The sequence below is a fragment of the Haplochromis burtoni genome, unplaced genomic scaffold, assembly GCF_018398535.1.
Source record: "Haplochromis burtoni strain Fernald_Lab_line unplaced genomic scaffold, NCSU_Asbu1 Contig_142, whole genome shotgun sequence".
Taxonomy (NCBI): domain Eukaryota; kingdom Metazoa; phylum Chordata; class Actinopteri; order Cichliformes; family Cichlidae; genus Haplochromis; species Haplochromis burtoni.
This window is the reverse complement of record NW_024582503.1, coordinates 812,178-838,450: the sequence shown is the minus strand read 5'-3', so window position 1 is coordinate 838,450 and position 26,273 is coordinate 812,178. Positions and strand designations below refer to the sequence as shown.

At 40.7% G+C, this 26,273-nt stretch overlaps 2 protein-coding genes across 2 annotated transcripts; both read right to left on the bottom strand.

Moving 5' to 3' along the window:
* Positions 1-20: 20 nt before the first annotated feature.
* Positions 21-1,265, bottom strand: LOC121815159 (tumor necrosis factor receptor superfamily member 6B-like). Its single transcript, XM_042224584.1, has 2 exons — positions 1,152-1,265; positions 21-520 (listed from the first exon to the last, which is right to left on the bottom strand). Exons 1-2 carry the CDS (start codon positions 1,158-1,160, stop codon positions 110-112), a joined length of 420 nt encoding a protein of 139 aa, XP_042080518.1. The 5' UTR covers positions 1,161-1,265; the 3' UTR covers positions 21-109.
* Positions 1,266-4,210: 2,945 nt separating this feature from the next.
* Positions 4,211-25,454, bottom strand: LOC102312022 (tumor necrosis factor receptor superfamily member 11B). The gene is made up of 6 exons (XM_005934970.3): positions 25,288-25,454; positions 17,311-17,538; positions 16,423-16,567; positions 8,879-9,094; positions 6,734-6,958; positions 4,211-6,430 (listed from the first exon to the last, which is right to left on the bottom strand). Exons 1-6 carry the CDS (start codon positions 25,333-25,335, stop codon positions 6,036-6,038), a joined length of 1,257 nt encoding a protein of 418 aa, XP_005935032.1. The 5' UTR covers positions 25,336-25,454; the 3' UTR covers positions 4,211-6,035.
* Between the last annotated feature and the right edge of the window lie 819 nt (positions 25,455-26,273).

The following is a 26,273-nucleotide window of genomic DNA, read 5'->3' as shown; positions in this document are numbered from 1 at the left end:
CAACAGAGGACTTCAGGTCACTACATTCATTGGAAGTGTAAAGTGAGTTAGACATACTGATGTTTTGGATAAACAGAAGAAGATGGATGGATGGTTTAGTAGTTCATATTTAATAAATGAATACTGTACCTTTAGTTTGAACCCCGTATCCGGGGCCACACTCTGTGTGCCTGATACAGAAGTCATCAGCCGAGTAAAAGCCTTCTTTGCACCGACAGATCCTGTTGGTTGTCGGGGAGCACTCTGTTTCCACCTCCAGGTTACCTGTGCAAAGGTTACTGCAGTACAGACACCTGGGCAGGTAGTTCCACAGATCGGTGAAGTGGCCATTTTTGCACGGCTGACACTGTGTGGGTGTGGTGGCAGTGCAATGAGCAGACATGAACGTGCCCGGTGGACACTTGCGACATTTGAGGATTTCTCCGGTTACCGGGTCTCGGTGGTCAAAGGTGGGAACAGGATCCACCACTGAGGCACCACAGAGTGAACCAGAGAGCAGGACCAGCGCTGGCACGATAAGCTGTGAAGAGAGACGACACCTGATTATAAGTGCTGAAAATACCTCAGAACATGTGATTTGCTATGCCTGTGAGTTATAGCTCCCTCATCCTGTAGCTCTAAAATTTCACCTAAAGTAGTGGAAATATTTACTAGCTTAAATTGCACAACTTGAAAACGCAAGTCAAAAACAGTAACACAGGAACATGCATCAAAAATATGGAAGCATTTGTTTGTTTTTAATCCTCTCACATTAGCTGTGTTTTGTTTTTAAGTTGCCTCTTGTCTGATCTGACCTGATACACTGACTTTTCAGGGGCCAGAATGAAACTAACAAGAGGAAACCTCTTTAACCTCAATGCAGCATCTAATGGATAAACCATCTGTACACTGTAAGCACAAAAGAGTCCACTGTGGCAAACGTCCTCAACAAATCATTGATAAAAGTGATTAAAGTATTTAACTATTTCACGTTACATAATCAAATGTAATTAAACATAAATGCATATCTCTGTTTATTCTTTTTCTATTGTAAAATATTTCCCCATTTCTAGAATTTGCATACTGTGTAAAATAAACATAAATGAGTTTTTTGAAATTTGAACCTATCACGTATTCCCATTTTAAGCTCTATAGTTGTGTCAAATACTCACCATGTTCATGATGGGATGTCTGTCAAAGAGGATTTGACAGCACTCGGCTTTATAGGAACCCTTCCTGCGTGGGTGATGTGGTTTGTCTAATCAGCTGTAAACTTCATCTTAAAGGTCAAACTAGTTCTGTGTAGTAAAGCAATGTTATTGAAAAAAGAAACTGTCAGAAAATGGAAGGAAGTATTTGGAGTAATGTGTGATTTAGTTTCACTCACTGCCTGTTGCTAACTTTTTATGCGTCATCTCAAGTGTTGTGAGTTTTTTGGTTCCTCCTTGTCTGATAGAAATAATTCACATTTAAGCTCATTTTCAGATTTCACCAACTTGTTGCTGGGAGGTCACTGATATGAGATTACATGAATAGAGCATATAGTTTACTGTTTACTCTTAAAAGACCTTAAATCTTCTGTAAAGTGTAGGGTCAAATATACAGTGGCTTGCAAAAGTATTCGCCCCCCTTGAACTTTTCCACATTTTGTCACATTACAGCCACAAACATCAATCAGTTTTATTGGAATTCCACGTGAAATGCATGATTACTTTGTAATGTCATTGAATACACAGTGGAATGTGTAATATTGTATTCAAAGGTCCAAAGATTGCACAGTTTTAAAAGCTCAGTTGTTTCTTTCATTTGTGGGAATTTGATGAATATAATTTATAGCGAAATAAAGAAGTCTACAATGTTACAGTAATATATCTTATCACACATGAGTCACAGGTTTTTGAGAAATATCTGCCTTTGCACAACTTGAAAAACTTCTAAACTTTCAGGGAAATGTGTCTGTGCTGTCATTTGCATATGATGTGCGGGTTAATACAAATTTTTGATCTTTTTTTTTCTACCGCCTGGTTCTTGAAACAGGCAAAATCATACGTCACTGTGAGTCCCCCTTTTAATTTGCAGAATACGTCAGTGAGTCACTGATTGGGGTTTACAGTCTGATGACTTAGCAAAACGAACTGGTCAGTGAGTCACAGTAGGATCTTCATTTCTCTGTTCTCTTCCTGTTTCCACAGAATATGAGCATGACTCAGCTGTGGTGGGATGTGTTTCACTGTACTTGTTCATTGTATTTAATATGTTAATTTGACCAATTTGTGCATTTGATTTATATATAAAAAATAAGGATTTTTTTCCCCCATAATGGTCATGAGCTCATCAGGAGCCTACATAATATTATTCATTTTTTATCAATTAAGAGGTGAAGGAGTGTAAGGTACGGAGCCCCTCAAGGGACACGGGAGAAAAAAAAATTAAGATGGACTTTTGCGAGATCTCGCAAAACAAACTCGGGATCTTGCAAAAGTTTTAGACGCATCCTTCGGAGGCCGCCAGCTCGAAGCCGACCGGGAGGTCGAGGTACGATGTGCCGGGTGAGCGGTGTTCCTCCTGGCTGTAGTAGGTCTCGACCTCCTGTTAGCTTCGAAATGGTGGGTGTCAGACATCTCCGAAAACGTCGGAGCACTTTTGCAAATATGTGATGTCTTGTAAACCGAGCAGCTATTTGACGTTTACACAGCTACATTCACGCCTCAAAATATCTTAAAAGTTTATTTTGTGACCCAGAAAGAGTAACATTACAACTAAGTAGCTGCCGCCATTGTTGGAATTCAACTTTTGCGAGATCCCGCATTTTTTTTCTCCTATGTCCCTTGCGGGGCTCCGTAGTAATGGGTAAGTAAGTAAGGAGCAGGCTCACCTGGCAATAAAAGTCCTCCCAGCAGGCATCCTGTGCACGCTGAAGAATCCTGAGAGGAATGTCACGGAAGTCTCACCTGGGAAAGTTCCAACAAAATTTGAATCCACAAACTAAAAACACACCTACACACACCTTTTAGACTCTCACAGGTGACACACACGCAGAGCAGGTAGTTCCACAGGTATTGGGCACTTCTGCATGGCTCGCACTCTCTGTACACAGTGATGATGCAGTAACTGGACACGTGGAGCCTGTGAGTGTTTCTGTGGTTAATGGGTCTTGGTGCTCATAGATGGGATCAGAGTCCTCCACCCTGATGCAGCAGATCTCACCAGAGAGCAGGAACGGCACTAGTACAGAAAGCTGTGGAGACGAACAGTACCTGCTGATAAGTGTAGCTCACATACTACAGTTGTAATCTAGTATAACTATACTTATAGGCAACTAATTATACGATTCTGTAATAGTAATACCTCGATACAGTAGATGGTGTTTTTTTCCTTCGTCTCATAATGATCATCGTCTTGCATTGATGGCGATCCTGCTGAGGTCTGTATCCACTCTGACTCAGAAAGGCCTGAATTCTGAATTTTAAATAGGGGCAGGAATTTTCACTGGGAATAACTGGAAATAAGATCTAGGATATTAAAATCAGCAGCAGAAGGAAGGACAAAGTGTCTCCTCCCTATTTGATCCTCCCGAACCTCCAACATTTAAAGTGCTGATGGTTTAGGAACCAGCTGGTTTGGTGTGACTAACTTACAGCATCTCCCTTAAGCTCCTAACGACCAAGGATCCATTAATGCAGTGTTTCTTGTTTCCTGTGTGATGCTGTAAAACAAATGAAACTTAAGTTTTTCACTCAATCCTCAAGTGTGCTGTTTATTTTGGGATGGGCTGATAAGGAGTTTGAGGGAAAAGGGTTCAAAATTATCCTTTAGAGCAGTGGTCCCCAACCTTTTTTGCGCCATGGTCCGGTTTATGCCTGACAATATTTTCACGGACAGGCTAGTACCGGTACAGAAAAAAATACGATTTATTCATAACACACGTGAAAAGACCCAGGAAAACCGAGTTAACGATAAAAACCAATAAAACCCCTGAAAACCTTTACAGCCTGCAATAAAATGTCACATTTACTGCTTTGTCGGTGCAGGAAATGCTTTGTGCCCACAAGTACGACCTACATTTATCAAATGCCCTTTATTTCTTAGGTTCTAACTGACTTTGTATTGCACGATTCATGGTCCTAATTTTGTTCGTTAAATTATTATTGCAAACATGCCAGAATCCACAGTTTAAAAACGCTGTGTAGTCTAAAAATGCAAATGATGCCATATTTAAATGTGCTGATTTTCATATCTTTTTTCAGTTCTTCCTATGTGACCATATGACTTTTTTTTAGTTGAGTAGCACTTATTGTGAGTCCTTTTAAGATGTCATGTATCGTGCTGGCTTTGCGGAATTTACACGAGGTACACAAGGTTTAGAAAACTGCGTAGGTGTGTCGACTCAAAATCAGGTCAACCTTTCAGTCACATGCTGAAAACTGGCACTCGCTCATGTGAAATATGGGTTTCAAAACCAGATGATCTGAAATGTGACACAACCTCTGTGCGTAATTCAGAACGTATCCTGGCCATAAAAGGTTTTTGCACTCTTCACTTCTATGCCATTCAATCACTGAGTTCTTAAGTCCTCACCGCTACAGAAAAATGATACTGCCTGTGAGATATACATGAAATCAGCATCAAGTTATGATTATAGTACACATTACATGCACCGTGATCCTTTAACTTCAGACATTTGACCCACCATGAAACGTCAGCTGCACTTTCATACTTAGAGAAATCATCAAGGCCTATATCCAAATGTAACTGCAGTGCCTCTGTTTCTAATCCTGGCAGGCTTCATGTGCACTTTGGTGTAAATAGAAGCTACACTGACATCTTGGAAAAGCTGATCTAATGTAGGTGACTCACATCAAAGTGGCTCTGTCAGGAAACTCACTGTACGCCTTGATCGCTAAGCTGGGGAAGACCAAATTCTTCTCAGTCAAGAGATCAGAAGTACAGATTGTTTGATCCAGTCAGCCATTCAGTCCCCTTCCATCTCAGGGAAGGCACCCTTGGAGGATTTTAAAACTAAAAGCATACAATATAGTTGATTTACCAGAAAACAATGTTTTGGGGGGGGGGGGTTTCTCCAAAATTTAACACTGCTATGAAATCACAAGACTAAAATCGTCTGTCTGTTCATTGCATATTTATAATGAAACAATACATCTTTACACACTGAATTTAGTCAGATCATTTGTTATCAATGTTCACAACTTAAACAAGCTTAAAAAGGACCAGTCAGGCACATATACAACAAAGATCATACACTTATAGTAAAAATGCGATACAACAAAAATATAAAACAAATATCACTTCATTAACTTGCAGCATTTGGAATCCAGTATTTCTAAGAAGTAATAAACATAAGCCTTTACATGTTCAGAAAGTAAAAATTACTTTTTTTTAAATAGAAAACAATTGCACTCCTTTGTACATTCATATAAGTAACAACTACAAAATAATAACGATGAGCTTTGCTTGTCAGCAGTCCAGAACAAACACACCAACAAATGAGAAAAAATATTTCATTATGAAACCAAATCCTTCCTCTCAAACAGCGAGAAAGCAACAATAACAACATCTGCCGGACCATTTTCTATAAAATAGTATTAATATTTACATCTTAAATAACATTTTTTTTTAATTTTTCACAGACTCCAGTCATGAAGTTCTAAAAAATCTTTTTTTTTTTTTCAAAAACCTTTTGTTTTACATCCGTATTCAGTACACAGATGTGTGAACACCTCTTTTTTTTGTCAGATTCTTCCTTGCGGACGGTTAGCGTGGACTGAGGATGAAGTTATTAGTGCCTCGTTTAGGTCAGAAAAAAATCAGAGAAGGAAAGACGAATTTATCCATCTTTCCTTCCATGTTAAAGTTAGGAAAACCCATTTTTAGGCAGTATATGCATAGCTTTGATATTATAAAGCCCTCTCACTATTACAAAAAAAATGCACCTCCCTGCTCATTGTGTATCTTTTTAGTGTTCCCTTTTTTGTCAGTGAAATAGTGTTTATTTATGCTTTAGGTTGTATCTATTTCTATTTGTACCTGTGTACTGCTTATTCATTTAATGGCTTATGGGCTTTAAAACACGATCCATCCTGAAGCATACTGACAAACATCTTCTGAAACATCTTTTGTGCCGAGGTGGTTCCAATGATGCGGCTGATCTTCTTCAGGCCTTTGAGCAGATAACGTGGTGCCTGTTGGTTGCGCAGGACCCTGAGACTGTGAGACAGAGCATTTGGTAGGTCCAGGTTGTGGTTTGCTTTTTTCCAGAGGTGAAGAAGCTGCAGAATGTACTGCCTGGGGAGGCAAGAAGAGACCACGCCCTGGACATCCGCCTCCTTAACTTTGACTCCCGGCAAGCTGTTCGTTACCTTCATGAGGTCGTCGAGCGTCAGGTTTTTTAGACTGCTGCAGCGGGAGACCTTCCTCTCACAGTGGTTCACACCTTCAAATAAAGTATGTTTACATTAGTACACCAATGCAAAAATTAAATTAGCAAACAGATATGTTGAACAGGGCAAAATAGCATGTGAGCACAACACTCAGACGCTGCTCATATGTGTGGTCAGTTTGTGCGCTTGATTTAAATATTCTCCTCCCTGTATTTTGCACCTTGAGAAAGAAACTCACAGCAACATATGTGCAACTAGGTCAGTCTCTAAAATCTCTGAGTCTTTTTTCCTTTTTTTTTTCTAAACAAAAACCCAGTTTGTGCTGGTGCAGCATTCTTGTAAATCTTATTTTATACCTTGTATGAAGCCATACAGCTTGTCCTGGTCTTTGTTCTGCTCTCTCCACAGTCGCAGAAGGTGGAGAACCTGCTGCTGGGGAGAGCAGGTCTTCTTCAGCCTCTCCAGGCTTTTGCGATCCACCCTCTTCCCAGGAAGACTGTCCAACAGTCGTTCCAGGGGCACCGAGGAAAGTCGCAGCGAGGCTAGCGACTGGAAAACCGCCTCTTCACAAAGAGTCACATCTGGAAAGAGAAGCAAAGTGGGCTTGAAAACACACACATGCACAAAAGTTCTGGATAGTGACATGCTTGACATCCATTTGCTTAAACCAGAAGGAATTAATATATGTAACATTTGTAACAACCTGTTACAAATGAGTAAATGTTCACGAGTACTAAAACAACTTTAGTAAATTCCAAACCATTGGCCGTATGTATTCCAGTATGACAAGCGGGCTGGTAGAGTGACACCTGCCCAAACATGGCCCAGCTTTTAGTACAATGCTTGACATCTTAGTGCGATCAGCTATGTTAAACATATTTATGTCTTTTAGATCTTTTATTTTTCTCCCCTTGTTTAAATCGGTATCTGTAGATAATGCCAAACTAACCTTAGAGGTTCCCACCTAAGTCCCAATTGCACATTTGTGGAGCGATTCCACGACAGTTTGTGGTGGCACGTTACCGCATGTTTGCACACTTTAAATAGACATCGCTGTGTAACTGACATTACACACTATGTTTACTGACGTAACAGTTTCACTATGTTTTGCTTATTCATCTGTGTCACTGCAACTCTTCAACCATAAAATCAACAGCAAAGACTCCATAGTCTCCACCTTAATAACCTCAATCTGGGAATCTGGGATAACAACATAAAGTAACTTTTTTTTCTTTTTTTTTGTTCCTAATTGAAGGCAGTTTAAAATTAGATATAACGGATTTTAACATTTCAATATTTCATCAGTTTACTTCTGCATATTTTTTGTGTTTGCATGTGTTTTGCCTATGTTTAGAGTGTTGCCTTGTAATTTGACCACGAGAGAACCACAGCTGTCTTTTCTTTCTGTTACTCATTGGGATCACTCCTACTAGCCGAGCCAAACTGTAGCCGAGCCTGTTGCTCTACATTTTTTAAGGCAGCCAAGCGAACATTCTTCTTCCTGCTTTCGCTGAGGACACTCCCAACCGGACACACTTCATATAATGTGCAATTTCACATCCTTTTTATTAAAGATGATGTGAAATTACACCAAATTTCATGTTTCATGTTGATCATTTCAGTAATTTATGAGTGATGTAATTGCGGCTCGCACCACAACTAACAGTGACTTCCTGGTGGCTTAATACCGACTTTGGGAATCCCAACTGCTTTCAATTTTACATTTTTTGCTCAGAAACACTGCTAAGCTGTTCCAGGATTTGAAGCAGGCACTCTGCGGTGGTGTAGTTACCAGGAAGGCAATTTGTGAATGAATGTTTGAGGAGAGCATCACCCTCCCAGAGGGACCACAGCTTTGTGTGTTTTCGTCTAAGTGTGGCATATGAGTGCGCCAGGGTCTGTACATCTGCATGTGTGTGTTCTCCAGTGTCTGTGGTTTCTCACGGTCTGGGAATTTAGTGTCATACTTGCGGCTTCTCATCTCAAATTATCCTTCAGCATCTGTCACAGTCAAAGTCTGAGTAACAAAGAGCAACCAGCGTGCCTTGCATCTCCTTTGACTCAGTTTCCTCTGTTATTGTGTTTGGGGATGTGACAGTTAAAGGGGGTAATTGATCCATCATGGGTCTTTTTGACAACAATGCCATAAACATCCAGCGTTCAACCCTTTGGTTTTCACTGCTGTGTTGGTTTTAAGGCACGCAAGAATTTGCAAAAGATTGGAATCTGGACAGCGAACCTGACCGAGGAAATCCCCTGCCTTTAGGAGTGAAAATGACCACATGTTTGAAATAATTCACTTCAAGTTGATTTTTAAGTTGTTGACAGCTGAGGTTAACTCAACAACACTGGTGCATGTGTGTGTGCGCACACATTTATGTGTGTGTGTTGGATAAACACTGTGCTAATGATCAACCCAGATTCCAGGATTAGTCCTAAAACGTTCCATATGATCTTTTTCTGCAGCGCCATGCCCAACATGACAGCGCGTGTGTTCTCACCAGTCTGGCACAAAGTGTGATGATGAGAGCACTCCAGCGTTGCCTTCTTGTCCGGAGTGCCACACTGACTGTCTGCAGTGGACGTGCCCCATCTCAGTGTCTTGAGGCCCAATTCTGAGCAGTTCGTGTGAGGCTGGCACGGCTTGGTGGAGGAGCCACCCGGGGAGAAATGACCATCAGGGCAAAGTTCACACACTGTGTCACTCACTGGCGTACCTGGAAGAGATTTACAGAGATAAGTTTTGCAAATGAAAACTGATAGAAGTGACGCTTCTGAGCATGTGAGAAAGCACCTAACCACAGATTTTTTTTCTCATCTAGAGCTTCAACTGAAACTCAGCCATTTTCACCATTTAGTGCAAAAAGAAGCAGATGTGATTCTAAGAACCGCAGAGACATGTGAAAGCTCATCATACTGAGAGCGTGTTTCAGAGAATGACTCATATCAGTCGTAGTCACTACACCGCCTTCATTCTGTATCTTACATGCTCTTACTATGATGTCATGTGACTTAGCTGCAATTTGATTTGTCAGCTGATTGTTTTGCAGCCAAAGCCACTTCTAATAGTAATACGTAGGCATGTTTTGAGAACTTTATTTTACAGTTGATTTACTATAATATGCTGCGACTTTAAAACCATATTTAGATACGTGATCTTTTTTTTTATAATCTCATTTGACAGTTGCCACAATAACATTACAGGAAACCATCACAACTTCTGGTATATGACCATCAGCACGCATGACAGTCCATGAAGTGGAACTAGTATTCACATCCTCATTTTATTTTGATCTTGAAGTGAAAGTGCGTGGGACGACAAGCCATGCTTATTTCAGATTTAACCTTTGATTAGTTTCCCGCTACCATGGTACAATGCGTCCTTTCTTGAAAACATATCGTCAAATAGGAAACCATCGCCTTATATGCATAAAAAACAATCAAAAACGTTTCCTCTGCGAGTCATGACAAAGCACGTACTCTGTCAGATGACAACGTGACAGCCTATAACTGTAGTATGACAGTTATATTTTATTGCTGACTTTAATGTCAATTTCTCAGAATTTCCTCTGCAGAAAAAAATTTAAAGAATGCATGTCAGCACTTTGCTAAAAGAAATTGCTTTAGATCTGATTAATGGTGCACATATTATCGTTAATGTTTATGTAATACAAGGTTTACTAGTTATTGACTAAAGACTCTAGACACGTATAGATGAAACACATTGTATGAATCATTGATTTGTTGTTCATCAAAGTTTTATTATAATGACAGCTTATAATAGTGATAATATTAACTACTACTATTGTTAGTAGTTGTAGTTGTAGTTTTGTGTGCAACTTTCGATGCTGCAGTTGTTCAGTCTGCTCTAGAAAACTGGTTTCCAAGTTAATTACTGCTGATTATTTTAATCAAGGAAGTCGTCACCTGACTAAATAAATGTTGAACAAAAATAAATCTTGGGTATTTTGGAAATTTTGATGATCTAACACTTGTTTGCCTAACAATATAATGATCAAACAAACATGGAAGAGGCAAAAAAAAAAAATTACTCACGAAAACTTGATTTGCACGCTGTTCCCCCCTCCCCCCGTACTGTCTACCATATCGATCGGATTCCAAAAACACAGATGAACCACATAGCAAATCCCATTCGGAGAATGACAAAGAATTCTAACCAGAAACAAACAATCAGGAGATCAAGGGGGAAAGGACGGAGTCATAAAAGGCTTGTGTTGTCAGAAGACTGACCCAGCATCCTGTGGTTTAACCACAGCTCGAGGCATTACATAATAAGTTTTTCAGCTTCAGTGGGGGGGGGAGATCCCCTAAATTGCTGTCTCATGTCTGCTGATTGTGGATTAAGGTCAGTGGAATTTATGGAAAAAAGTATTGCAGGGGTCACATGATAACCACAATCGATGGAAAATGTTGTTTCATCCTTGTGATTTCTGGACTCTGGTCCAAAGTTTAACATGAAGTCATGAGAAGGTTGGTGTTAGTTTATGCTGTGGTTCCAGTACAAATACCAGATTCAGTGCACTGGTATGCTTAAAATCAGACTTTCTCACCAACAGTTCCTACAGACACACTAAGGAAGGAATCTGAAAAAAATATCAGATTGGATGTCCACTATGATATTGGCGCATGGTTATTGTATCAGGTGTTGATGGACACAATACCTCTTAAGCATGAATGATAGTTGCATGGACTCACGCAGCTGCAGAACATTAAAAACTCACCAGCCACTTTATCAGGTCTTTGTCTAACTGCTTGTTAACAGAAATATCTGGTCAGCAAATAACATGGCAACTAGAGTTCAAACTAAACATCAGAAAGGGAAAGAAAGGTGATTTCAATGGCTTTAAACGGTTGGTGCCAGGCAGACTGGTCCAAGTATACAAAAAACTATCTCTAGGGTTTATAGAGAATGGTCAGAGGAGACTGAACAAATGGCTTTGAGCTTTTAGGAAGGCAAGAGGCATATTTGATGCTCTTCTGCATACCTCTTACGCAGCAGAAGACCACACCGGGTGCCACTCTTTTCACCTAAGAGCAGGAAGCCGAGGCTATCACGAATCCATGGATCCGTCCTGCTTTGTATCAGTGGCTCAGATTGTTGTTGGTGCTGTTATGTTGTGGGGATATTTTCTTGGCACAATCTGGCTCCCTTGGTAACAACTGATCATCATTTAAATACCGCAGTTTATTTTTGATGACCATGTCCACCCCTTTATGACCATCTTCTGGTAGGTGTTCCAACAGGATAATACACCTTGTCACAAAACTTAGAACATCTCAAACTGGTCTGAACATGCACCTTTGGGATGTGATGCTGACAAATCTGCAGCAACTGTGTGATGCTGTCATGTCAACATGTAATCTGAGGAATGTTTGCAACACCTCCTTGAATGTAAGCCACAAATAAGGCTCCAACCCAGCAACAGCAAGGTTTACCTAACAAAGTGCCTGGTGAGGATAGATATATAGTCATTCCTGTTACAGTTCTTTAAAGTCTGCTGGTTGTGTTGTAGTAAACTACTATGCAGAAGTCCATTTGGAGCCTCATGCCAACCAATAGACCTGCACGGACCATCGCATATACAGTGGGGCAAAAAAGTATTTAGTCAGCCACCGATTGTGCAAGTTCCCCCACTTAAAATGATGACAGAGGTCAGTAATTTGCACCAGAGGTACACTTCAACTGTGAGAGACAGAATGTGAAAAAAAAATCCATGAATTCACATGGTAGGATTTGTAAAGAATTTATTCGTAAATTAGGGTGGAAAATAAGTATTTGGTCACCTCAAACAAGGAAAATCTCTGGCTCTCACAGACCTGTAACGTCTTCTGTAAGAAGCTTTTCTGTCCCCCACTCGTTACCTGTATGAATGGCACCTGTTTGAACTCATCATCTGTATAAAAGACACCTGTCCACAGCCTCAAACAGTCAGACTCCAAACTCCGCCATGGCCAAGACCAAAGAGCTTTCGAAGGACACCAGGAAAAGTATTGTAGACCTGCACCAGACTGGGAAGAGTGAATCTACAATAGGCAAGCAGCTTGGTGTGAAAAAATCAACTGTGGGAGCAATCATCAGAAAATGGAAGACATACAAGACCACTGATAATCTCCCTCGATCTGGGGCTCCACGCAAGATCTCATCCCGTGGGGTCAAAATGATCATGAGAACGGTGAGCAAAGATCCCAGAACCACACGGGGGGACCTGGTGAATGACCTGCAGAGAGCTGGGACCAAAGTAACAAAGGTCACCATCAGTAACACACTACAACGGCAGGGAATCAAATCCCGCAGTGCCAGACGTGTTCCGCTGCTGAAGCCAGTGCATGTCCAGGCCCGTCTGAAGTTTGCCAGAGAGCACATGGATGATACAGCAGAGGATTGGGAGAATGTCATGTGGTCAGATGAAACCAAAGTAGAACTTTTTGGTATAAACTCAACTCGTCGTGTTTGGAGGAAGAAGAATACTGAGTTGCATCCCAAGAACACCATACCTACTGTGAAGCATGGGGGTGGAAACATCATGCTATGGGGCTGTTTTTCTGCCAAGGGGACAGGACGACTGATCCGTGTTAAGGACAGAATGAATGGGGCCATGTATCGTGAGATTTTGAGCCAAAACCTCCTTCCATCAGTGAGAACTTTGAAGATGAAACGAGGCTGGGTCTTCCAACATGACAATGATCCAAAACACACCGCCCGGGCAACAAAGGAGTGGCTCCGTAAGAAGCATTTGAAAGTCCTGGAGTGGCCTAGCCAGTCTCCAGACCTCAACCCCATAGAAAATCTGTGGCGGGAGTTGAAAGTCCGTGTTGCTCGGCGACAGCCCCAAAACATCACTGCTCTCGAGAAGATCTGCATGGAGGAATGGGCCAAAATACCAGCTACTGTGTGTGCAAACCTGGTAAAGACCTATAGTAAACGTTTGACCTCTGTTATTGCCAACAAAGGTTATGTTACAAAGTATTGAGTTGTATTTTTGTTATTGACCAAATACTTATTTTCCACCCTGATTTACGAATAAATTCTTTACAAATCCTACCATGTGGATTCATGGATTTTTTTTTCACATTCTGTCTCTCACAGTTGAAGTGTACCTCTGGTGCAAATTACTGACCTCTGTCATCATTTTAGGTGGGGGAACTTGCACAATCGGTGGCTGACTAAATACTTTTTTGCCCCACTGTATATATACACAGAAACTACAGAATAATAAAGTCTTTGTAAGGTCTGAGACATCACACTGACTAAGTTGAAACTGCCGGAGAAACTAGAAACTGTTGCATCACATTATTTCTAAGAGGAAGCACAGGAAGGGCGAAATAAGTTGATGATTCATTGCTCAAGTTTCCTCTTTATGCTTTACAATTTGCATTATCAGGTACAAAAGGAACAAATGAGAAAGTGCTTTCACTCTTTCAAAATGTCACATTATCATCTGTTGCTTACTTTTAAAACCGAAGACAACAATACTGTGCAAATAATAATTTATCTGAGGGTTGTGGAACATAGAAGATTCATTACACTCTGATTTAGCTTCTCTGATTTACATAAAAACCTTTGAACACTACAGGATGTGATAAAAAAAAAGTCACAGATAAAGCTACATGGCTAGCTTTGAAGGCCTGGAATCAAAGGAAATGAGTTATAGCTATTATAATGATATATACATTTGCTGTGGTTCATTTGGCGCACACTGAATGACACAAAGTAACCTGAATTTTCTGAGTGATGCCAGTAGACAGTTTGTTTTCACGGTTTGATGAACTCTGGAATGGACAGGCATTTCTATAACTAGTCTTGCTGACCATTCAAAGGACTTCATATCACTAACAACACAGACTAAAGTGGAAGAGACTGAGTCAGGTCAGACATGCTGTATATCAGTGCTAGAACACATGAAAGTTCTGTATTAGATACATTTTGTGGAGAAAGGCTATAGTTACGTATTTCACACCTTCAGGACATACGTGACTGTTTTATTTGCACAGACACTTTATGATGTCAAGACTAACTTTTCAAGTTCTCCTGTTGACTCAGAAACAAGTTATCAAGTTATTTTGTTTTTTCTCAACATGGACAAATGCATTTATGCGCCAGTTACTCAGCTTAATCGTGCATATGTAGCAATAAAGTTGTTAAGATTGTTCTTAGCTACAACTTAACTGCCCGTTTCACACATCTAGCGCTCTAGTTCACAAGTACAACAAAGCATGCTTTGCATGTTTTAACAGCTACATCAAAAACCCTGATAGCCTCTCACTGCCAGGAAACACAGAGCAGGAGATGGTGAAAATACCTCTGTGAGGAAGACACACAAACAGAGAAGTAGGACATTTCTAAGAAACACTTTAAAAAGGTTTTTTTCTGTGAAAAGGGAGATGCTCATCAGGAATGGGTTTGGTTCACATATTCGGAAGAAGAGGAAGAAAAACCTGGTGTCTGGTAATATAATTAAGAACATATCTGAATGTGAAAATGTAACTGACGCATCTCTCTGCTTTATCAAAGTTCCTGACAGGCCAGTCCAGTGTAACCCGCCCGGGAAATTGGTGAGATCAAAAGAAGATCAAAGAAAAGATACTTGTTACAGTGACACGCAGACTGAGTGTGCCTTTGAGCACACATACTGCACTTTTCTCATGTTTACTCACTAAGATAAACCACTACAACTGTCTAGTCTACATGCAGACTGAATTTACTCTTGCGCTATTACAGACACCTGATGTCAGCAAAGTCAAATTCCATTGTACACGGTGGGCTTCATGCAGCCCACTTAGATTTTAAATGGGCTGGACCATTGAAAGCCCTTTCCTATCAGTTTAACTATGCATTTGATATGTGAAATAATATAATAATATAAAATCTGATTATTTATTTTTAAAAAGTATAACGGAGTGTTTCCCCCTGATAAAGGAATCCTGCAGTAAATGAAAGAAACTGTTTATTTACATGTATTTCCTACTGCCTACACTGTAAGAAATAAAAAGGTTCTGGCAGCTTGTCGCCACAGAAAGTTTTTGTTCATTAAAAAAATGCCTATTTTATTTATTTATTTATTTTACTGTGAAAAAATTCTATAGTAGATCATAAAAAAATGAATTGTTTCTGTCATTGAATTGTTTATCTGTTATTTCATTACTTTTGGTGCCTCTGGGGGAGCGCTTTATCGGCAGGAAAAGCTGTAAAATGTATTAAAAAATACAATTGAAATTAAAAATGTATCTCCTTTTTACACTTTCTAAAGATTTCCAGTGGGCTGGACTGCAGTCTTTGTTGGGGCAAATCTGGCCCGCGAGCCTTATATTTACACTCCTGCTTCTGGTAGCAATCTACTCATTTAAGTCCAATTTACACAAAGGTTTGACGTCACCCTGGAATCTCCTTTCTTTAGGAGGAAAAACACATTTGTTTTATTTGATATGATATGGAAATAGTCAGAAATGTTGTAAATGATTACCATTAATCATAAATTATTGATTGCTTTTAATATACATAACATCTGCAGAGGCCCATTTTTCCACTTGAGTGGCCTTTTGTACAGCTGGAAACAGTTTCTCTCCCTAATCAAGCAATGAATTTGGCTACTTGCAGGACCACAGAAATATCTTCACAGACCGCTGCCTTAACAGAAGTAGCCTGAGTTAACCACAAAAAAAGAAAGCAGGAGGCGTCAGTGCAGAATGCCTCCCAGGTCCTTGACTGGCAGCTTCAGGAAACGGTGGTTTGTGAAAGGAACGGTACTCTTGATTTTTTTTGTAAAACAATAAATTTGCAAAATGTTGCACCGGAACAACAGCTGCTGAAAATGGGCCTCAGTAGCAATTTGATTAAAAATCATTATCTATTTATGATTTTATTAATTCTTAACTGCCTTTTGCAGAATTTCTGATCATCATTTTCAGTTAAAAAAAAAAATCAAAGCATTTTGTGCTGCTCAAACCAGCTGTTTTCGTTTTTCAAACAATTCCTATAGAAACTGCTCAGTCTGAATAATATTCTTAATGTGGATGTTACTCTTACCTAAAGCTGCCACTCCATATCCAGGTGAACAGGCCTTGTGTGCAATACAGAACTCTATCACTAGGTGGAAACCTGGAGCACATTCGCACAGCTGATCATGAGTGCTGTTGCACTGCTGCTTCACTAGCTGTCTCTCCTTACACACCTAAACGGGAACACAGAGAGGTCACACATGTGAAGCTGTAAAGCTGCACACGCACAGAAAATGTAGGTAAAAGTTTATTTGCATGCGTTGCTATAAACAACACAGCAGTTCACAGCAATGCAGGTCATAAAGAACATCATGCTTCCGCTCTGCAACTTGTCTCAAATATCATATTTGTTGGGAAGACGAAAACTGAAATTAAAAAGCATCACAAAGCAGACATGTTAACAATACAAGGATTATCATGAAAAAGCGGTGATTGCGTAATTTATCTGGAGTTGCGGAGGAGAAACATCAAAACTCTGGGGGAAGATCATTCTACCACAATGAGCAAACTGGGACTTTCATTTTTAGTAACAAAAACTGAAGTGGAAATACTGGCTTAAAAAAAAGACAAATGCAGCACCAAAACATAAATAAACAGTAAGGTCATGCATCTTGGGAAAAGACACCAGCAAAGCCACATAAAAGCACCACTGAAAAAAGCTGGAAGACAAAAAACTAAAGGTATGTGCATAATTCCTGACCATACTTTGATTTCAGCTCTGGGAAATTCTTTTAGGTATGAGACGATACATTGATCTTTTTTTACTACAAAATCCAGTAATTGTCACAAAAACCAGTCAGTTACGGTCTGAACACACAACAAAGGAACCATTATCGGCCTCATGAAACATGTAGCCCTAGTTTCTATTAAGAAGAAAAACTAGAACTGAATGTTAGGTTGATGGCCTCATACGTACCGAGGTGCAGTACTGGCATTTCTCCCCCCAGTGCCAGTTCTCGGCGAAATGCCTGTCAGGACAGGGCTGGCACTCTGTGGGCATGTCGGCAGTGCAGTGTCGTTTCACCGCTGTGCCAGGTGGGCACTGGTTACACGTGAGGAACGCGGATGTCGCGGGGTCACGGTGCTGGTACGTTGGTTGTTCAGCTTGCTGCTGAAAGGCCCAGGAGAGAGAAGCTGTCAAAAGCTGCAAGAGAAAGAAAGTAAGTCACTTCAGGAACTGACTCAACAGCAGTGACAAAATCTCTAATGAAACCCGTCTCGTGAACAGCTTCACTTTGGCAAAAGAATCAAATATTTTTATATTTTGGAGCACTCGCCAACCCAAAGATTCCAGTAAGAACGAGTTGACTGTAAGGTCAGAGCAGTAAAGCTCCTGGTGGACATAAGGTCCTGTTCTTTCTGCTGCTCTTCAGAGTGCAGTTCAGAGAATCAGAATAGACTAGTTTCTCTGAAATTGATAAATTGATTACTCTATAGGGACAAATTCTCAGGAATAACACAAGTGTATTTTAAACTTTTGGGGCAGTAACGTCCCTTTTTTTTTGCCTCAACTCGTCATTATTTTCAGTAAATGCTTTTTGTTGATCTCAACTTTTAGGATTAATAAAGGGATCAAAATGATTTTATTGGCCTTCTGGCATCATTTCTCATCTGTTTGACTTTAATCCAAAGCTTTTTAAATGAATTCAGATGTTTCAGTCATGCCAAAATTTTCTACACATTGAAATAAAAGAAGTGCATGACACAGGATTACAGGCATTAGTTGTGCAGCCTTGTGTTCTCTGCCCTCACTAGCAGTTCCCTACCCATGCCGGCAGCCCCGTAAGCTCGGCTGCTTTGCAGCTGAAAAGCATCTGATGTGATTCAGAGGTGATCTATCGCACTTTAATACTGTCCCAGATTAAGATCCACACCACACCCACACTCTCCTCAGCCACCCAAAACCAGCCCATCGTTATGGATACTCTGTAAAGTGGGTGGTTTTCAGCGAGGCTCTGACAAGCCTGTGTAACTAATGACAAAAACAAGCCCATGTATCATCGCCTAGGCAAAAACTGAAACGCTTGGTTCATTTCTAAAATATGAGATATCAGTTGGTGAGCATGTTTAACATGGAGCCAATCTAGCTGGTCGAGGGCACATGCAGACCAGCTGTCACACATTAGGCTTCTTCCACTCAAAGGCCCTTAGCCATTGGTTCTTTGGACTTTCCCGTTGGCCCGGATACATCCTCACTGCTTGGACGACTAACCAACAATAGACCGTCTTGTATTGTGTGTGAGTGTGTGTTTGCATGTGGTTTCTTGCTTCATATCATGTGTGCATCTTCAAAAATAAATGAATTTGTATGACAAACAACTAAAAAAAAACTCCCATGCATGTGTGTGCAGGGGTGCGAGCATGCAGGAATGCGTGCGCGTGTGAGTGTATATGGGTGTGTGCGTGTTAGTCGATGTTCATGTCCAATTACCATCTTCCTCAGAGCTGGTTTGCGCGCTCTGTGGTCTCCTGGCTGCTGTTCATAAAGAGTACTGTTGGAGGTTACTGGGCTTTCCCCATTCACCACCAGAATACAAAACAGTCACCCACTCTGTTCTACAGATTACCCGCAGCACACCACTGATCTCCTTCCTGCGTGCATGCATTTGTACTTATCCCATTCACCTTAGAACTCGGAGCCACAAAAAACAGTCGACTTTGTGCAAATGAACATGCAACTAAAGAATGGCTGGAAAACCAGAATGTGTGTGTGTGTGTTACATGATGACTGCCTCTGTATCCTTTAATCAATATTGAAGAATAAAAAGAAAAAAGGTCTTTTCACCAGAAATCTACGCGTGTTTATGAGTGGGTGTGAGTTTGGGAGAAACAGTGTGCAGTACAGCTGCGACTTCCCTGTCCTGCCACATGTTACTGAACAAACTGCCCGTTCTACAAATGACTACAAATGACGTGTTTTTCCTAAGCGTCACTGCGTTTACGTCCACACTACTACTCTACGTGCACCCTGCATATACGCGTTTTGTTATTTGCGTCATCTTATTCTGTTTCCCTTTCCAATGGTCATCACCGAGGAAGACGGCAAAAAATAGATGAATGGGTTTCGCACACCATAATAGAAACCTAACATCAAACAGCCTGGAGAGCGCAGTGCTTTTCCCGGCAAAACCTATCGACCTCTTCCACCGAATGTTCAGTGGAAGGCTTTCATCAGCGACTTGCTGAGCAGTAGCATGACTTTGTTTGTAGTCTGGGTGGCCCCAGCAGGATTCAAACCCATAATCATAGTCTTACTCCTCAAATTAAGAAATGTGTATATACACTCCATTAAGCCCAGAGACCAAATCCAATTGATTTAGAAACAGGAGAGTGGAGTATGCTGAGTGACTAACAGAGGATCACCTGGATCATCCAGGTGTGGTTTACTGGCAGGACAGTCCAACCCTCGGTCAGAGCCCGTGATAAACGTTTGCCCCTTTTGTTTTAGAAATCCGTGAAATGGCACAATAGCTTGCCATGTGCATGCTTGTCCCTCCCTCTGTCTGTCTATATGTGCTTTCTGCGTCACAGTTAAAGTCATGTCCTGCTTTATTTTAGCAATCTGCTTCATTCTGTATCTTTTTTGTAGTTGCTGTCTTTGCCTTTATTTTACCACCTTTGTAACCGATTTCCACCTCCCTACTAGTTCCACCTGCGTTCTCTCATTTAGTGCTCTTTGCATGTACACTGTATAATCCTGTCTTTCCCCTCTGTATCCCTATCATGCCTTTCATCTTGTTTCAGTTTAGGTTTTGATGTCTAGTGCTTGTACCTAGTTTTGTTGGACTCTCATGCACCTTTTGTTGATTTTAATCTATCAAAGTTCATTTTTTTTATTGTCAGCCAATCTGTCCTTGTTGTCCTGCCTTTAGTACTTTTTGTGAAATAAGTTTGATTTGCCTAAATCTGTGACATGCGAGCACAAAGCAGTGACAGGAAATGTATAAAAGGCAATAAAAATGAATGAGTACAATGATGCTTTTTAGGTTGGGTTTGAGAAATGCCTCGGTTGTGCAGTGTACCGATACACAGTACATGTGTTCGGTGCACATATGCTTTCGTCATCTTCAAAGTGAATGAACCAGAGGCCTGAGAAACAGATGTAGCAGACTTTAAAAAAACAAAAACAAAGTAAAACTCAAGGCCAGCCCTAATAAAGTATAACAAGTGTTTGACAACAAGTAGTGTTGTTCAACAGATGTTTGACTCCATATTGAAAGATTATTGCATATACAGATGTTATCTCTCAGATCATCTGACTGCATGTTTTTCAGAGAAGGTTCTACACATTATTTAAGGCCCTTCCTGCTTTCTGGTCACTTTCTGATGGGCAGCACTAAATTATCCCAACCACCCAGCACGGTAGCTTTCTGCTACTGAAGAAGAGAAAATGTCAACTTTTTAAAAATTAACCCACTGGGATGGACGTCCTGTGGAGCATGTGACTCCATCTATCAAGAGCTACGGAAGATACTGAACTTTTCACCCGTCTGTCTCCTTAGAAGCTGCCATCTGACGACATCATGGACGACCACGGGAAATCTAAATTACACAGCAGCTAGGGGCCACTGACAGCCATAATTATAATGTTAGCATCATCAGAGGAGTGCTTAGCAAGGGACATATCCTATTTGGAGCTCAGCCAGCTCAGAGGAGAAAATCAAGGGTGAAGGTACGGAGGTGGTGATAATTTTCTAGCATTCCTGTGCAAAAGCCCTTGAGCAAGGCAGAGCAGCTGCTACATGTAAATGATTGCAAGCGACGCTGGAAAACGGCTTGCTGGAAAAGGAGGCTCAAAAAGTTCCCACATTTCTGTGGATTAAACTAAAAAGTTTGAATAAAACAGTCTATATTTATACTGGATAAACCCGCTTCATCAGATATAGTTTGCTTATATAACCTGTGCCAGCGAATCCCGTTTGAACTGAGCTGAGCAAAAAGCTTCGTGTTTATGAGGAGAAGTTTGTACCAATGCTTTAACAGAGAACATGTGCTGCTTTAAGAGATGTTTTCTCTTTAATAAAGACAAAACAAACAGCGGGAGTGGGTTCCATGCTGTAGAAGGTGGTGAATGACATGGTTATATTGGATCAATAGTGTCTCAAAAGCGTCTCACTTGTGCTAGCTACCCACAACATTCAACACAAGTGATACCCAATCCAGTGAGCTATTTACTGGCTCTAAAATTAAGCGAGCAGAGGCACACACTTTTCGTTTTGTTTATCTGTCACTGATCTATCACTATGATGACATACTTTGACTGGAACTATGTGCAAATCTATTGCGCTGACATAAAGCAGTTTATTGGGGCCTTTTTTACGTCCCCTCTGACTGAATTTGTTTGTGAAGAGGTCAGGTCAAACAGGTCAGCTAGTACGAAAAGGCAAAATATCAGTGTCCTATCGCTAACCGAATGCATTTCATTTGTCTTGATGTGTTCCGAAAGGTTAAACTACAGGATAAAATGATTCAAATGTTTTTATAAAAAGAGCTTGGGAAATTTTAATGCGATTTAGTAATTCACAACTGCATTATGAAACAGAAACACAATACTTTGTGTTGCTCGTGGAAAGATAGAGTTTGGACTATGCTGAAATGCAGCGCAAAGAAACAGACTCCGTGCTCGGTTTGCTTGAGGTCAGCTTTAAATTCATGGCATGAGGAGAAGAGCTGTGGCACAAAGGGATCAAACCACGTTGCACCAGCTTATCCACCAGGCACATGGATTCAGTTAACTGCAGAGCGCAGGTGGTCTGAGGGGGGATTCCAGCCTGTGCGTGTGTGTGCGTGTGTGCGCGTGCCTGCGCGTGCGTGTGTGCCTCCGTGGGTGTGTGCGCAGGTCAATGTCTTTTTTCACTTATGCGACACACGATGCCACACCACATCAAGCAGTCTCTGCTCGGTGCGCTCACACCATGTTCTCATGCTGGAGAAACTTCTAATCTCTAACTGGCTGCTAGAACATTTTACAGATTAACCTAAATTACTGAGTCGTTTATGCACGAGAGCTAATGTTTATTGTGGATTTTGTGTCAAGGCGCTCTAACCCAGAAAACGTGCTGCCGTGCAAAAATCTTTCTCAGTCTGAAGGAGCCTTTCTTTGTGATTTTTGCTGGTTTTTTCTCTTTATTGTAAAAATGTTAAACAGAAAATATTTGGGCCGTTGGATAAACACACAAACATGCAAACTGTCCAAGTGATGGAGCTTTTATTTGACAAAGTGCTTTATAGTTCTTTAGTTAAAACTCTGCAATAACTGAGCTATTTAAGACCAAATCTGATCACTTTTCTGAATTGCTACACCATCACAACATTTGGATACAAAGAGGAGATCCTGTAGTTTTATGCTGTGATCATATTGAGGGGCCCAAGCTTTACTTCTTCTGCTTCTGTGATCACGCGTCACTGTGATTATCTGGACTGTTTTACTAATTTAAACGCTTGTGGTTGTTTTTATTTCTCTGCTTGCTGAAACCAAACCAAATAAATCAAACTGTTCTCGTGTTGTTACACATCTAATGTCAGGTAATCTTTTACTACAGAAATTTGCATCATATCAGTCATGCTGTTTTTAGAATGATTCATACAGTAGTAAGAGATAAACAGCAGGCTCTCTTTCTCCTCTTTGTATCCATTAATTGCTCCATCCCACTCGCCCCTCCCTAGCCACCCCAGGCTCCCACACACAAACTTCTGCTATCAATACCTACTGTTGATGGAAACGGGAAGTTAGGTGTATGGACGTAACCTTTAGAGGCAATTGTTGCTTTCTGAATAAACATTTGTGCTTGTTTGTTTAAAACATGTTGCTGTGATACCTTCCTACCCGACTGTCTTTTCCCGCCATTCCTCACCCTTTCTCCAGTGTTTGCCCAAGTGAGCTCTCTTTAGCTTCTTCAGCCTGCGTGTGAACCTGCGGCTAGTTTTGAGGAAGTTGCTGTTGCTAATGCCAACGGCCACAGCAGAGCGTAACGTGGAGGCGGCGTAAAGATAAAGAGAACACAGATAGTAGATCATGGATAACAACAAAGGGGGAGAAAGCATGTCCATGCATGAGGATTAGAGGTAGGATTATCCAACCATGCTGGTTAACAGTCATGTTGACACACTGACAACAACAACAACTGACTACCTGCTGCTCTGACAGTGGTGCCTTATTTTTGCCATTTCAAAGAAAATGACTGTTTACATATTGAAACATGTGCCTTCATAAAAGCAGGTTGACAGGATGAACTATTCCACTGGCATCATGCTGGGCAATGACCCAAACAGATTTTTCTGGAGCCAACACAAGCACATGTGTGAGGAGCATGCAGAGCAACAGGAACAGCACACAGGTGCTGGAGGTGTATTTAAGATCCAAAATTGCAGTTTCCATTTACCACAGAATTGTTTTTCAGACAGACTGCAACCAAGCCTGGCTGACAGGCAGACAAACAAGCATATCATGTGGTGGATTCAGAGGAGATGGAGATGTTGGCTGGATGTTGCCAGTCAAGACTGACTGAGTAAACAGTTGCCAGAAAGTTGCCCGTCTTACTCACCAAATGACTGATGTACTGGCCGACTAACTGAACGATGCATAAACAAAAGAGCAGAATATTTGCCTATTTTAGGACAGGCTACACTGAGTTAGAGGAACTAATCTGTACTGGGTATCACATTATATGGTTATATAAACTACTATTTCACAGCCGTGTTCGCTGAATTACGCACAAACAACAGGCATCTTCCTAACTGACCGTGCTTGGCAAAAAAAAAAAAAATCTCTCTTTTTCCTGCACTCTCACACAAGGCCAAAAGGATATTAGATCAGTGTTTTGGAGCTACAGAGTTTTATCTGTTTCTGGACTGATACCCATCTTGAGCATACATGAACATATGCAAAACCAGAAAAGGCCCCGACACAGGACGGCATGCAAAACACACCAATGGAAACAACATAAAAAAAAAGGAGCAAATTGGTGTAAAGTCAGACACACTGTACCATCTGCTGGGAATTCACCGTGCCACTCTGCTTTTGGAGGATAACATTTCATTCATTTTAATCATGCGGTATTAAAAGCAATGAAATACTACCCAGAGTCAACTTTAATTTATCTGAGAAAACTATAGATCGTGTTTGAAGATGTAGAGGCTGAACAGAGCAGTGAATAAAACATGAGCTCCATTCATTACCAAAAGCAAACAAATCCCCAGCATAAACAACACCGGACAATTTACTTGAATAGCTCTTTAAAAAAAAAAAAAATCCTAACATAGCTCTAAAACGTACTACTAATATAGCTGACTTTCTGCTATTAGTATAAACTAGATACAACACACCATAAAATGATATGCAAACTCATGCAGCAGATACACAAAGTAGATTGTCATCTGTGTCTGATATGGAGAATGGCAGCCGAGTCTGAAAAGCAACTATATGCTCACATATTAATGCATCTATTAAAGCCCGATATAGCAGCATCAAATACCAGGACCGAACAATATTTAGGGGTACGCTTCAATTGTGGCGCACAGCCTAAAGACTGGCCCCTCTCATTAATGGGGGGATCATCAAAGTACCTGAACAGAGGCGTGCTGCACAGAGGGAACATGTGGTTGGCAAATATTTAGCTTTTCCTTATCTAGCCCTTAACGACAATACATGCAAGTCGCTGTATTCAAATTATGCCAAAGATCTCCAGATTCATTCGCATTTCTGAAATCTATGTATCGCAAAATCAACTAAACTAAGGATCAGTAATTTAATATATTAAAAAAAAACAACACACACACACACACAAAAACGAAGGAAAAAGAAGAGATGAAAAAGTCATTCCTTCAGAATAAAGTGCTGCTCTACTGCTGAGCATATCCAAGGAGCGGAGCTGCAAACACTTTGCCTACTCACCACCATCAGTTTCATCGCCGGTTTGGATTTGGCTATCCGTGAGCTCATCTTCTCTGCGTAAAAGCGAACTGCGGTATGATGGAGTCTCCATCAAAAAGCCTTTACTATATACAGGAGAGAGCGAGAGGGAGAGCGAGAGAGAGACCATGTGCCCACCCACGTTTTCCAAGGCACTGCCTTCTTCCCTCCTCATTCTCCGATCCTAAAAATAAAGTGCAGCATCCATCGGAGCTGCGTCGCGATTAACCAAACAGTGGATGGCGTAGGTGACATCAAAGAAAACAACTTCCAAACGTATCTTGCATGAGGTGGGTTCATCCATCAATTAAGCCAAGTTTGCTGGGTTTCTTAGGGATACAAATATTCCCCAAAAATATGCCACATGTTGTAAATTTAAAAGTCACCCTGCTGCAGCCAGGTTACACCTAGCTAGGCCCAGGACATAATTACATTCTGGAACAAAGGTGCAAAAGTATGTTTCCATATGCACGTTGTGCAGAAGTGTTTACATGTAAAAAAAAAAGGTTAAGCACCTAATTTGACAAGCTAAAAAGCACCAAAAAACCCCACATCGCTTTAATCAGTGTGAATAAAGAAGACTCTTCCAGAATAAATGTTTTGACTCCTGGTTTGACATAATGTAAACATGATGATTGACGTGTGTTTATTTGGACCAGCCAAAATCATTTAGCTAGAGTGGTTGCGCTTATTTGAACATCCCACTGTGGAAAAGGACAATTAAACACCAAAAATATTGTTTTTCTCAGAAGGTTAACCATCACAGCTTGTGTAGAGTGATTGGAAAAGCACAAAGAACTTCAGCTACCCGCTTTAAACTTCATTCTACATAGAAAGCAAAGAGGGAGCTCTTGCAAAAAGATTGTGAATGGATGATGTCACTGGATGACAAACTAGGGAATTAAAGATTTAAAAAGAAAAGCAAATGAAGTCCTTAACCAGACAGAAGTGCACCCATAATTCAGACA

Coding starts and splice junctions, on each gene's coding strand:
- LOC102312022 (XM_005934970.3), bottom strand. CDS start 25,335: ATGAGCTCACGGATAGCCAAATCCAAACCGGCGATGAAACTGATGGTG. Junction 17,539..25,287: donor CGGCGATGAAACTGATGGTG/GTGAGTAGGCAA, acceptor TTTCTCTTGCAG/CTTTTGACAGCTTCTCTCTC. Junction 16,568..17,310: donor AATGCCAGTACTGCACCTCG/GTACGTATGAGG, acceptor GTTCCCGTTTAG/GTGTGTAAGGAGAGACAGCT.